The 14,910-nt window shown below is 46.0% G+C and overlaps 1 protein-coding gene across 1 annotated transcript in view; it reads left to right on the forward strand.

The window, feature by feature from the left end:
• The window catches only part of LOC107112941 (interferon-inducible GTPase 5-like), a gene marked incomplete at both ends in the record, with an annotated part of 33,848 nt that extends 19,333 nt beyond the window's left edge, over window positions 1–14,515 (forward strand). Inside the window, 3 exon segments of the mRNA XM_015414150.1 lie at window positions 6,791–6,813; window positions 12,652–12,668; window positions 13,530–14,515. Of these exon segments, the coding sequence (XP_015269636.1) occupies window positions 6,791–6,813; window positions 12,652–12,668; window positions 13,530–14,515 (1,026 nt within the window).
• Window positions 14,516–14,910: the final 395 nt, after the last annotated feature.

Raw genomic sequence — 14,910 nt, forward strand, 5'->3', positions numbered from 1 at the left:
TGCCTCGCGGTTGCACTGCCGTTTGCCCCGACACTATTGGTCAATTTCACACCCGAAGCTGTGGGGCTGCATTTTGACTTGCGGCTTTGCCCGATTTCCCCCGCAGTTTCGTGATCCTGTTTTTTTAGGACCACGAAACTGCGGAGGAAATCGGGCGAAGCCACGGGTCAAAATGCAGCCCCGCAGCTTCGGGTGTGAAATTGACCAATGGAAACGGGGCAAAGGGAGGCGTGACGGTGGTGCAGCTCCTTGTGCGAAATCAGCCTCGGTGTTTTGAACTGTGCCACTAGAATGTCTTTGATTTGCAACGGGAAATAGGGGACAATAGCACAGGATGTCCACAATTCCCGTGGGGCTTCTGGGCACTGGGTACATTGAATCAAGCACAACTGAGAGAGCTTCCGTGAAGAAATTTTAAAATTGTCCTTATTTGCCCCTGTGCTACTCAGTCATACAGTCCACCCCACATTTTAGGAGAAAGTGTGTAGGCGAGGGACTCCCATTCAGAAGTTTAGACGCAGTGTGATGAATTCAGGGTTCCCGCTAAGCTGAGTTAGTGTGAGCTAGCTCGCTGTTTTTTAGCCTCTGGCTCACACATTTTTGCCTTGGCTCAGGAAGGACGGCTCCAGAGCAAACTAATGGATGCAGCAGCCAAATCGCTCGCTCACCACTTTAATGCCTGGTCCACTCCAATGTTTAGGAGAAAGTGTGTAGGCGAGGGATTCCCATTCAGAAGTTTAGAGGCAGTGTGACGATACCTCTCTTTTATTTTAAATCGTTAGGTGTGGCATAGTTTTATATTTCTTGTTGTCTCCTCCTCTCACTCGAAGTACCTATTGCTGCCACCAGGAGTTTAATTCCAGTCTTTAATTAACCTTTCCCACAGTATCGTGCCCAAGCTCTAAAGCTCCTCCATTGGATGATGTGGTTTTGAGGATAAGACTCCAGGTTAACCATAAACAAGATACAACTTTATTGGTAAAATAAACGTATTGACTACAAGATGTTTTGTTAAGTTGCTCAGTGAAATCTTTCCCTTTTTGCTCAGGTCTCTGCCAGCTTTCCCCCCCTCACACTCTTAAAATACTCCGACTATATTAGGTTTTGCCTAATATGCCCCCTTAAAGTATATGTTCTTTCTCCTTTAGAATCTTAACAAGAAGAGGGACTCGCAATACTAGTGGGGGGGTGTATTCCCCCCCGGGCTCCCCTCCTGTGGAAGCAGGAGGACCTCAGGGGTGAGGAGGAAGTGGCCACAGGTAAGTCCCCCCCAGCTCCAGTGGCGAGGCCTGAGCGGCTTCCAGCTGCCGGGCCCACTGATCTCCCTCCCAGCTCTGCCGCCAATCTCTCCCCCCCCCCGGCTCCTGTGGCAAGGCTTGAGTGGTTTCCAGCTGCCGGGCCCGTCGATCCCTTCCCCCCCACAGCGAGGACTGAGCGACTTCCAGCTGCCAGCCACCCCTGAGTTCCCAGAGCGTTAATGCTCTTTTACTTTTTGGGGAATTTAAATATCCCCTTATACTTGTGCTGGAAACAATGTGGAGAAAAAGCAACGTACTATCATTGCTGGTGGGAGTGCAAAAGTATTGAGAAATTTTGGTTACTAGTCATTAGAAAGGTTAAGGAGTTAACTGGTTATGAGGTTCCATGGGACCCAGCCTTAATTATGGCCTGCAGATGGGTTCTCATTTACTAGTAGAAAGTTGGTGGGTACTCTACTCATGGTGGCAAAGATAGCGATTGCCAAGCATTGGAAAGATCCGAACCCTCCAAGTATACAACACTGGCTTCATAAGGTGTGGGACTTATTCCTGTTGGATAATTTTAATACGTTTCATTCAGAAATCCAAACAGAATATGAATTGATGAGCCCACTTCATGCTTGGTATCCCTTACTGGACAAGATCAACATAGACAGATTTGACTGGGAAAATCTCAGTAATGCTAAATACAAAATGTTGCTGTATAACTAAAAATTGCTATTTTGTATGGTTAGAGAAATGTGGTTTCTTGCAATACCCTTGCTTTGTATTTGGACTTCCCTGTTGGATTTATTTTCTGTTTGTATAAAACTCTCAATAAAATTTGTTTGTTTAAAATCTTTAAAAAAATAATAATACTTTTTTCAACTTTTTAGATTTTTCTGCACACCTGGAGACTACTCCAAGTGTGCAGGAAGATCTCCCTGCCCTCCAGGTGTCCCCGATTTACGAATTTAGATATCCGCACAGAGGGGGAAACTTGGTATTAGATATATAGATGCCTCTCACAGCACCTCGGTATGATTCTAGTTAGGAGACTACTTCTCAGGCTCTGTGTAGATTGACCGCAACTGACAGCTGCTGGCTGCTGACTTCTAACTGACCATTCAGCCTTCCCTCTCTCCACACACACCTCCTAGCTCCGCCCACACACTCTCAGTCACCAACCAATCACCTCACTCACTCATTTTCCTCTTTCATCCCCCCTTGTTCTTCTGACACTTACCAATCATTTAAAGGAACATACACTTATAACTTGAAATCATTACAGACAGTTTCCTTTCTTTCTTGGCTTTTAGTTCCCTTGCATGATTTGCAGATTGGTGCTTCAGTTTCTCTGTCGGGATGGGTAGTTTGCATCTTCAAGCTCCTCCTCCTCAATGTTAGAATTTTTTTCCTCCAGGCAGAATGTGCTTCCAACAGAAACAACAAGGTGTATGAACCCTAGGACCAGTTCTTGAGTTCTGCTTATTTGTCTTGTCCATGCAATTCATAGGCTGTGTGCATACATTCCCCAGAGGGGAAGTTTACCAGGGTTGGGCTCTTAATTCCCAAAAGCTGTTGCCAAAATGTTCACAGCATCTTCCTCAGCATCATCTAGAAAGCTCTGCAGCATGTGGGAGACAGCCGCAAAAGAATCAGCTCCAGCAAACAGAGAGCGCAACACAAGAAGTATCCTTTCCCATAAATTCATTTCTCCATAACTGCAGATTCTACTCAATAGACGCTTTACAAATTCACTGTCGATTTGGCTGGCTATTCTGGTCTTCTTGATAGCTGAACTCAACACAGAAACAGGTTTGCCAACTTGTCTTGCAAGTCGATGGAGGGAATCTTCATCCAAGCTGAAGGCTGTGCTGAAATCTCTCATTGATGCCTCCAAGAAGGGAATATTGCAAACAACAAAGAGACCTGGGACTGGAATAGTTTCAATAGCAGAAGACAATACTTTCCCGACAAGGGCCTCCATAGAAGCCTTCTTCTTTTTCAGGATTCCTTTCGAGGAATTTGAGAATGCTGTGATTAACGCATATCTCTTGATGTCATCCAGTTCATTTCCCATGACCTCTAGCAGAAACTGGAAATCATACCTACTCCAATAATGACTAGAGACAAGAAAAACTCTTGGATGAAATTCCCCTGCCTCGGCCAAATTATCACAGCAATATTTCCTTATCTTCTCAAGGGTTTTTTCCTCACGGAAGGTTTCCTTCCTTCCTTTCGCCTTCCTTCTTTCAGGCTCTATATCGGCATCTATTTTAGTGCGCACGTAGTAAAATTTCTTATTCATTTTGTGAATTTCTTGGGCCAGCATAACCTCATTCTCGGTGAAGCGGACAGAGGCGACGATGATGAAAAAGTCATACTTTGCAAAATGTACCTTCTGCAGGTATTCCTGTGCTTCAAAGTCACGCGTCCCAACTCCTGGGAGATCCCACAGTGTGACGTTTGGGAATGTGGGATGTGGATATCCCTCTGCCTCCATGGTTGTTTGTATTACCCCAGTCTCAGCTGCACCTTCTTCACAATCTGTCATTCCTCGGAGGGCATTGACAAGTGACGATTTGCCAGCACCCGACACCCCCGTGATGGCGATGTCAAGTTTGGCATTCGTTAGTGAATTCAAGTCCCGAACAGTACGTCTTATCAGTTTAGAGAGATCATTATTCTCTTTCTCCAAAGCTGCCTTCAGCTCTTCCAATGGCTTTCCGATGTCTTCTGTTGAGGGACCTGAACCCATGGTGTTGCTCCTTAGCGGCTGATCGAAGAAAGAAAAGAAAGGATGACGGTTAACTCAGCGCCAAGTAAACGTCTAACAACTCTTTATTTTGTCAGCCTGGATTTAGCTGTGTGTGAGAGAACTGATCCTTCTGGGGTCATTTCCTGCAGGAGCGCACAGGAGCGGAGCTCTGGCAGTAAAGAGCCCAGGGGGCGGGCACATGCAACAAGCCCCACCCCCTGCTCCCAGCAGCCCTCAGTCAGAGGAAGAAGCAGCCAGGTAAGTTGCAGACCCCCCCCCGGCCCAAAACAGTCCAGTGGCACCTTTAAGACCAAGTTTTTTTCAGGTACAAGCTCTCCCTCCTCTGCGAGGACAGATCTGCACGTCCCCCCCCAACAGCTAGCAATCCAAAACAGTCCAGTGGAGCTTAAGCGGTGGGTATTGCCTTCTGACACACCTCCGGTGATGTCAGGGGGTTTGGAGTATGCAAATAAGTTATGCCAATGCATTATGCTAATGAGCTCCTGCACCTCTTTTTCTACGAAATGACCCCTGCGTTTCCTTCATAAGAAGACAACAAAACTCATATTAGGTATCTGTAATGGGGCCACGGTGGCTCAGAGGTTAAGACGCTGAAGCTGCAGACTGGAAGGTCTGTCGTTCGGCAGTTCGAGACTCGGGTGCCACGCGACCGAGTGAGCTGGCCCTAGCTCTTGTCAACATAGCAGTTCGAAAGCAAGAAATTGCAAGTAGATAAATAGGTACTGCTTCGATGGGAAGGTGACAGCTTTCTGTTCACCTCGGCATTTAGTCATGCCGGCCACATGACCACAGAAAAGTCTTCAGACAGCGCTGGCTCTTCGGCTTGGAAAAGGAGATGAGCACTGCAACCCTAGAGTCGGATTCGACTAGCTTTCGAGCAAGGGAAAACTTTACCTTTGCCTAATGGGGAAATATGTGGAGGGGGTTATATATTTCATTTATACTTATGCTTCTCCCCGCTGGGGACCTATAGTGGCCTACATCATTCTCCTCCCCTCTGTTGTATCCTCACAATACCCCAGTGAGAGGGTAAGGCTGAGAGACAGTGAATAGCCCAAGGTCACCCAGCCAGTTTCTATGGCAGAGCAGGATTCGAACCTGGGTCTCCCGGATCTTAGTCTGACATGCTAACAGCTACACCACATTGGCTCTCTTAAAGAACACATCAAAACATATGGTATGGGACTCGTTTAAGGCATTTATAAGGGGATGGTTTATAAATCAAGATGCTTGGATAACCCAGCAAAGGAGGAAAACATATGATCAACTAAGAAATGTAATTAAAATGGAAGAAGATAAAATTAAAAGTCACCCCAAAAATGAAGAAATCAAAACCAAGTTAAAATTATTACAACATAAAATGAATATAATTTTGACACGAGAAATTGCTAAAAATATAGAATATGATAGACTTTACCCCTTTGAAAATGCCAATAAACCGTCTAGATGGCTCTCTTATAGAATTAGAAAGGAAAGAGGGAAAAAAACAATTTTGATTTTAAAAAATGATAAAGGTGAAGAAAAATACAAATTACAAGAATTAAAAGATATTGTCTGTGATGCGTTGTGTGTTGTTAAATCAGTGAAAGAAGTTTAAATTTGGTAGGAAAGTAGGGATTGTACATATTTAAATTTTCTCTCAAACTTCTGTTTGTGGGAGAAAACCAAAACCCAGCTTTATTTTCAACCTCCAGAGCACATCTCTCTTCCACCAGCTTACTTCTTTGATACACAGTGAAAGGCACCTGAGTAGTTAACATTCCCTGCCAAAGGTATGTATAAATAAACAGATCCAGCAGCTGCCGCCGCACTACTGTGAAGCCCGAAAAGACGTTTAAGATCCAGAGAGAATTGCTTACATTGATCACCAAGGGCTGTTTTGAAAAGCTGGAGAATCGGTGGCTACCAGTTCTTTGGTTCAGCGGCCTTTCTTTCCCAGCTACCCGAACTCCCTCTAGAATTTTTTTTCTGAGTTCTTTTATAAGAGGCAGCAGTGAAAATGAAAGCAAGCCAGATATTCAGAATGTTACACCCAGCGACACAGCGGTGTGATTTCCCATAAACTGCCTGAGTTTCTGTCAGCTGTTGTGCTTATCTTCCACAACTGCCTCCTGCTCCCAATGTTATTGCTGTGGATAAAGATTTCAAAGAAGAAACAGGCTTTCAAGGAATGGGGCAATTAAAAGAAACCAGGGTCAAATTCAGTCCACTAAACACCCTTACCCCTGGCGGCTACCAGCCACAGTAATGAAAAGCAGTACTTTGCTTCAGGAAGCTGTTTCTAAACTTGGACACATTCCCTCAGGATGTCAGAAGTCTTTATAGCAGGCCTTACTGCAGTGCCCAAAAAAAACACACCCAAAATGGGGCTGAACTAAGAAACCTGAAGAATGGAGAGATGGGGGAGTGGGGAGATCTAGGGCAGTGACCAGTGTTCCCTCTAAGCTGAGTCAGTGTGAGCTAGCTCCCAGTTTCTTCAGCCACCGGCTCACACATTTTTTGTCTCTGCTCAGGAAGGAGGGCTCCATAACAAACCAATTTCTGCAGTTAGCCCAATCGCTCGCTCACAACTTTAATGCCGGTAGCTCAGAAAGTAGAATTTTTGCTCACAAGACTCCAAAGCTTAGAGGGAACATTGGCAGTGACCCTAAAAGAGAACGTTTTCTGGGGCATATTGTAAATGGGCCACGTGAGGTGCCGAAAAACCTGTGTGCTGAGGGGAAAAAGGGGCAGCTCAGCTGGTAGGCGAAGGTGGAGACAAATCTGAGAGGGAGCAGAAAAAGAATAGAGCGAGTGGGGCGGTGGCATGGGCCTGAATCCCAAGTGGTGAATTGCCACTGGGGAAAAAGCCCCGCGCACACCACTGCCACCACCTCACTGGCAAAAATAACCTTTACAAAGTCTTTTTGGGTGCGGACCTGTGGCCGATGACAGCCCCTCTCCTTCCTGCTAAAAGACTTAAAGGGCCCTCAAGCTGCTCGATGGGCCACGTGCTGAAGCAGCTGAAGCCCTTTAAATCTTTGAGCAGGGAGGGAGGGGGGTGGCTGTGGGTGGTCACGGCTTGGGGGTGGGGCTTGGGGGGCATCCCTGCCCACCCCCAGAATGCCTCCCAAATCCCTCCACTGGATTGATGAGGGTGCAGGCAACCCTAATGGCATTATACCCTACTGAGGTGCCTCCCCTCCCTAAACCCCATCCTCCCAGGCGCCATCTTCAAATGTCCACGTATTTCTGAACCCAGAGTTGGCAACCATATCGATCAGGTACGAATTATTTAGTGTTCCAAAGACCAAAAGAGCATTTGGAATCAAACTGTGTGTGGCGCTCATGTAAATCTTCCTTCATGTCTCTCCTGAAATGCTAGACTTATGCCTTTGGACAGTTCCGCTTGCCAAGAAGTCTTCAGTGGTGCAGAGAGAGTCAGGCTACTGAGAGAAAAGGGAAGTTAATAAAGAATGTGCTAAAAATTGAGTTAGAATGGTAATATATATATCGCCCCCTAAGATTAATGTAGAGATACAGTCCTCCTTCCTGCCAACCTAGCAGTTCGAAAGCAAGAAGCAGGAAATAAACGGACAGAGAAGCAAAGAGACAGAGGAACATAGAAGGGGATTGACATTAACAGGCACTAGCAGTAAAGTATAAAAGAAAAGAACACAAGTTAGAATACAATGGGGGGGAAGAAATAAAAATTATAAAAAACTCTATTTAAGAGACAGAAAAGGGGACAAAGGTTAAACAAAAAGAATAATAGGGGGGGGAAGGAAAATAAAGGTAAAATAAGGAAACATAAGTAACCACAATATAAATTAGTCTTAAAATAAATACTGTTAGCAAAATTGAATGGCTACAGGAAACAGTGGAGCAAGTGGGACCAGGAGAGTATCTATAAAGTCACCAGGGCAGACAACCATACAAAATCAGCTAAAAGCAAGCACAATGAACACAATTCAAGTAAACACAAAAGATCTAAAAGCATTGATACAGGAATGTGTAGCTGCAGAAATGAAAAACTTCGCAGAAGTAACATTACCATCACTAATTAAACCTAATGCGACATGAATGTGTAAGTAGTTCCAGAACTGGGATCATACATATACATTTTTGTACATTCAGACTTGAATATGGACACATATCCTAGGTGTAAATCATGTTTTGGAAGGAAAACCTTCCTCATGTCTTAAAAACAATTTGTATATGGAACCCATGTAGAGCAGGGGTGTCGAACTCATTTGCTATGAGGGCTGGATCTGACATAAATGAGACCTTGTTGGGCTGGGCCACGTGTGTCATAAAATGTAATGCCAGGTAGCGGAGATATAAACTTTATAAAGGACACAAACACAAAGGTTTTTTCTAACTTAAAATACAAACATGCTTAAAATATTAGCTCTATAAGTTGCAAACCTACTTTTGATTTATTGACATTCGCCACAGAAATCTCATGCTCAGAGTTCTGAGTCTAGGACCCAGGGGGAAACATGAAATGGCAAAGTGATTAAGAGAGTCTGGCGAAGCAAGCTATGATGCAGCAGAAGAAGAAGAACTGGAAGCAGGAGATGGCCAGTTCCACTGCGGGCCTGATGGAAGCTCTCCGGGGGCCTGATCCGGGCCCCGGGTTGCATGTTTGACACCCCTGGTGTAGAGTATTCAGATTCTCCAATCTTACACAAAGGCTGACAAACTTGTTGCAGACAGGGTTCTCTCTCTCTCTCTTTTTTTAAGTACCAGTTAGGTACACTTTTATTATTTTTCATATTATACAAAAACAAACATACATACAACACATCACAAACATCCACTTACAAACATAAAACATACAATGAGACCAGTATATTTTCTTATAACTCTATTACCATATTAAAATTTTCTTTGGGTTTGCTTAAGTTTCTGTGTACATCTTTCCCCCCCCATAGTTTCTATTTAACTAAAAGAGATTAACCCTACCAAAAATTTAATTACTTTAACCTGTGCATTTATATTGCAGACAGGGTTCTCATGTGAACCTATTTCCCAACCATTTCCCTGGTCACTCTACCAAGTGGTGGCAAAGAACTGGGCATGCTAGGTGGGAGTTCTCCCACTCCAGAGAAAGCCTGCCCTCCCTATCACAAAACTCACATTACAATGACTCCTCCCAAATTCTGAAAAGCTCAGCAGACCAGGCAAAGGAGCAGCAGGCTTCATGGTGCCCTGCACTTCAGCACGGAAAATGATTTTTGACACATCTCTTACGGGCAAGTCTCTCTATTATGCCATTTCTTCCCATCCCACATGGATCTCTTGGTTTTCTGAATACACCCCGTGCAGCTCATTCTCTCTTCTCGGCAGTACCTTCGATTTCTCTCCAGTCTTCCTTTTCCTTCAGATACGTTCTTGCCTTATTTCTAGGTCATGCAGGCATGCCTCCTATAAAGACTTCTCAAATCCTAAGGCGGCATGTCAGGGGTTCAAAACACATTCCTGATCCAAGATATGGCTTTTGAACATTGCTTTAGCTGGCGGCCGTGGATGAGGGTGTGTTGCGGGCGGGACTGATGCCACTTCCTTTCTACTCTCCATTTTTGTACTGTGAAGCCCTGTGGCATCGGGCACCTGCCATGTATGCAGGGCACCTTGGTTACACATGACAACCTTGAAAGAAAAGTTCAGGGGGTGCTAAGAACGGTTACCAGGGGTTGTTTAGTAGAAAAAGAGCTAGGGGAACTCATTAGCATAACTCATTAGCATATGCCACACCCGGTGGTGGACCTGCAAGGCCGGCGGGAGTGCGAGGAAGCCCCACCAAGGCCCTCCCTCACCCCAGGCAGGCAGGGGTGGGGAGAGGCGGGAAGGAAGCAACTTACCCTCCCTCTTCTCCTGCCTCCTCCTGGCTGAATGAGGGCTGGAAGCGGGGTGGCCGGAATCAGGGGGCGGGGCTTCATCATGTGCCCCGCCCCCGCACCTCACCCGGGGGACCTGCGATCCCCCGCGATCCCCCCCGAAATGACCTCTGACAGTTACTATTTATCAGACATCTGACGCCCTGGCATGATCTGGTCAGCAGCCCTGGCACGACCTGGACAGTAAACCCTTGGGATAACTTTCTGGAAAACAAAATGTACTTTCTCTTTCAATATGAGTGGGACTTCAGGATGCTATCCGGTTCCACAGAATAGATATATAGGGAGTTTCTGTGGGAGCAGGGAAGGAAAGACCCCTGATCCAGCAACTGATCACCACTGAACCTTCAGCTCTTCAGCTTCTGGGGGGAGGGGGGAACACAGGTAAGTTTCACAAGGCCCTGGGCTAGCCACTCTCTCCCAGCCTAACCTTCTCACTAGGGTACTGTGAGGACACAAGAGAGTCTAGTGACTCGGTGGGTGAGTTTGAGGAGGTGAAAGCAGAGGGTGGGGAGGGGGGAGAGCGAAAGCCACTTATCCCTGCGGGCTGCGGTCACAAACAGAAAAGGGCTGGTGCGTATCTGGGAGCACAAAACTCCCTTCTAGGTTTGCCAGCTCTAACTGGGAAAATTGCTGGTGATTTATGGGTAATGCTTGGGGAAGGCAGGGTTCGGGCCAGGGGAGGGTAAGCTCAGTGGGGTTGTGAGGCCATAGAGAGCACCCACTGAAACTGCCATTTCCTCCAGGGGGACTGATACCTGTGGCCGTAGATCAGCTGTGATTTTGGAAGGCTTCCGGGGCTCATCTGGAGGTTGGCAACCCTATCTTACGTCACGCTTGGTCTATATCAAGATCGCTCAAGATGGGTAGCCGTGTTCGTCTGTCTGTAGCAGTAGCAAAGTACACAAATTTGGTCAGTCTTTAAAGGGCTACTGGACTCTTGCTCTTTTCTACTGTGATCTATCAAGTCCTTGTGTTGCTCCCCAGCCGAATCAATCTGCATCTAGCATTCGCTCCGCTGTCTCACCAAACCCACACTGGAACAGAAATTCCCATCTGCATTGCATGCCACTTTCACTTTGATTGACTGCTGGATTTTATGGCAGCGTCGAGACTGCATGTGGCTTTCGCTTCCTTTGATTTCTGGTTTTATGGTGGCCGTCTGCATAGATTTATGGCTGTTTTATGGCCATTCAGGGGTCAACCTTTTTACCTTGTACAATGGGGAAGCTAAAATACAGTGGGGGAGTTTCTCAGTGGCTAACGGGCTGCAAATACATATACTATGTTTTGTTGGAATGTAATTTTATTAACTTTGTTTGATATTGGTGGTGTTGTGTTTTGAGAAGACATTTAATACAGTTGGTGGGAGTCGTTTTCACGTAGATCTAGTTAGAAATACCCAATGCTGACTAAGCTAAAGAGAGCTGAGAGTATAGCGTGGTTAGGTGGCTGCAATGAGGGTGACCCACTTTCGGCTCCCAGTGAGCCATAAACTGGCTGGCTGACCTTGGACAGTCCTTGAGAGGGGAGGGCGGGCTTCAGAAAACTGTGGAGAGGATTAAAGCAAGAATGAAAGAATGAGGTAGCGGCTCCCCAGTGGCTTGGAGCAAAGGAAGAATAAAAATCAACACCAAATTGGACAGTGAATATTGTCAGTCACTGCTGCCACCTACTGGCGAATTAGGGAGGGGCAAAAAACCAGGGTTCCATATTCCGGGAGGGAGAGGGGAATCGGTCTTCCAGTATATTTATGGACTGTCATCTGCGCCCTCCAATGCAGAAAGTTTTATGATAATTGTGTGAGCTTTGGAACTGAAAGACTCCGAACAATATTAAAAAAAGGTGTACTAATTGTTATGTAGGAGCTGCGGTGGCTCAAGTGATTAAGACGCTGAACTGCAGGCCGTGGAAGGTTGGTAGTTCAGCAGTTCGAGACCCGAGTGTGCCGCATGACGGAGTGAGCTCCCAACTCTAGTTCCAGCTCCTGCCAACCTAGCAGTTCGAAAGCAAGACATTCCAAGTAGATAAATAGGTACCGCTTCAGTGGGAAGGTAACAGCGTTCCGAGTAGTGAAGAAAGGGTGGGGTATAAAAATGAACTACTTTTCTCTGCCGCCGTGGGAGCAATCCCTCCAAATCCCCTGCCAGAGCTACGAGGGAATTTGACAACCCTAAACATCCCCCGACACTGTGCAGTGGGCATTCCGGTAATAATGTTGACAGATAACTGTCTGAGTACCCAAAGCCTGAACTCCATCCGTTGAATGCTATCTTCCTTTCCTCTGCGGGAGACAGGCTATTTTTAAGCTTTGAGTGACTTTAACCTCACCCTCTTAGAATGTGATATCAAAATGAGCCTTGTCAGGTGAAATGGAGACAGGCTGGCCCGATCATTGTGTATGATGTGATGCCTTACAGACAATTCATGCATAACAACATCCTCATGGTCACCTGGAGAACTTTGACACACAAAAAACTAGTGTTCCCTGCTGAGAACTTAATTTTCAGGCATGTGTGTGGAGTTGCCAACAGGCCTTGGGAAAAATGTACCGTCCCTTTAAGAGAGGCTTAATGTGTGCAAATGGGCAGATGAAGTTCTTATGGTTTAAAGGTAAAGGTTCCCTTGCTCGAAAGCCAGTCGAGGCCGACTCTAGGGTTGTGGTGCTCATCTCCGTTTCAAAGCCGAAGAGCCAGCGCTGTCCGAAGACATTTCTGTGGTCACGTGGCCAGCATGACTAAACACCAAGGCACACTTCCCACCAAAGTGGCACCTATTTATCTACTTGCAATTTCTTGCTTTCGAACTGCTAGGTTGGCAGGAGCTGGAACGAGAGACGGGAGCTCACTCCATCATGCGGCGCACTCGGGTCTCGAACAGCTGAACTACTGACCTTCCACAGCCTGCAGTTCAGCGTCTTAACCACTTGAGCCACCACAGCTCCTTATGGTTTAGAGGTAAATAAAATCCAATGAAGCCTCTGTTAAAGGGGCAGGCCATTGTTTCTTCAAACAGTTAGCAGCCCTTGGCATGTGGGGGCCTATCCAGATCCAGATCATCCTGCATAGACAGAGGGGCCTTATGCCTTTCCCTCTGCATGGTTTTCCCATCAGGAACTGACTCGACAAGCTTTGATTTTTCCTCTTGGGGAACCTTATGTAGCTCACAATGAAATGGTCCGGTCGTGACAAAAGTGAAGAAGGGAGGAGGGAGTAATGTGATTTTGGATTTGTGAGGGAATGATCACAAATTTATTTATTTATTTATTTATTTATTTAATTTCACTTATACCCCGCCCTCCCCGCATGCGGGCTCAGGGCGGCTTACAACCATAAGGCACAAGGTGCAATAAAATGAGATAAAACAATTTAAAACAGTTAAAACAAAGGAACAAAAGACAGCAATGTGTGTTTTAAAGGTTACCGCATCATTACACTGTTATAAATCCCCAATGCACTAAGTACAGATTTCTCAGTCCATCAGGGGAAGAATGCCCTCAATGGATCAGTTTTCTCACACAACTAAATCTATTTAGTCAAAGGGAAAGTATTGCTTGGATATTATCTGACATTAAATGAACAGCTTCGCTTCTTTAATTTCATTTTCTCATTCAAGCAAACAATCGAGAAGAACCACCATGGGTGTTGCCATCTCAAAAGCAATCATAAAAGAAGAACTTCAAAACCTGAAGGATGATTTGGAAAATAAAAATCTCCAAGATGTGATAGATAAAATCAGTAAGGACTTGGATTTATTAAAGAACACCACCCTTGACATCGCCATCACAGGGGTGTCGGGTGCTGGAAAATCTTCGCTTGTCAACGCCCTGCGAGGAATGACAGACTTTGAAGAAGGTGCAGCCGAAACTGGGGACACGAAAACAACAACGAAGCAGCAGAAATATCCACATCCCACCTCCCCCAAAGTAACACTATGGGATCTTCCAGGAATTGGGACTCCCCAGTTTGAACCAAAGCAATACTTGAAGAAGGTACATTTTGTGGAGTATGATTTCTTCATCATCGTTGCCTCAAATCACTTCACTACGAATGATGTTCTCCTGGCTCGTGAAATTCAGAAGATGAGCAAGAAGTTCTACTATGTGCGCACCAAAGTGGATGTCAGTATAGATTCTGAAAGAAGGAAACCAGACTTCTCTGAGGAGAAATGCCTGGAGAAGATTAGGACATACTGCAGAGATAACCTGTCACAGGCAAGAGGAGAATCTGTTTCGATGGTTTTTCTCATCTCCAGGTGGGATTTGCAAATGTATGACTTCCCCCTCCTTCAAGAGACCTTGGAGAATGACTTCAATGATCTCAAGAGAGATGTTTTAATTACAGCTATGCCAGCTTTTTCCAAAGAAGTCCTGAAGAAGAAGAAGGCTGCTATGGAGTCCTTCATATGGAAAGTAGCCCTGGTGTCTTGTGGCATAGGGGCAATTCCTGGCCCTGGCCCTGGCCTCTCTCTCATCTGTGATATTGTCATCTTGGCTGAAACAATGAGACATTTTTGCAAAGTCTTCGGCTTGGATGCAGATCCCCTCTATAGACTTGCAAACCGGGTTGGCAAACCCGTTCCTGTGTCAAACATCCGCTTCAAAGTGCTGGTTCTTACCTATAAAACCCTATATGGCCAGGGTCCAGCTTACCTGAGGGACCGCCTGTCCCCATATGTTCCCCCTAGAGCACTACGGTCGGGGGCACAACACCTGTTGGTTATCCCAGCCCCAAAGGTTGTTAAATATGCTGCTGCCAGGGCTTTTTCGGCGGCAGCTCCTATCTGGTGGAATGAACTCCCGGAAGAGATCAGGGCCCTGCGGGACCTAGCACAGTTCCGCAGGGCCTGTAAGACTGAGCTCTTCCACCAGGCTTCTGAATAGGAGCCGCCGCCGCCACTGTACCACCACTGTGTTGTCATCTTTGTTGGTGAAATCTTTTTACAAGGTGCGCCGGCCCTGGGATGGAAGAACTGACAAAGTGGAGTACTAACCAGAAGAGACGTCAGC

This window comes from Gekko japonicus, unplaced genomic scaffold (assembly GCF_001447785.1).
Source record: "Gekko japonicus isolate JY-2015 unplaced genomic scaffold, Gekko_japonicus_V1.1 scaffold5961, whole genome shotgun sequence".
Taxonomy (NCBI): Eukaryota; Metazoa; Chordata; class Lepidosauria; order Squamata; family Gekkonidae; genus Gekko; species Gekko japonicus.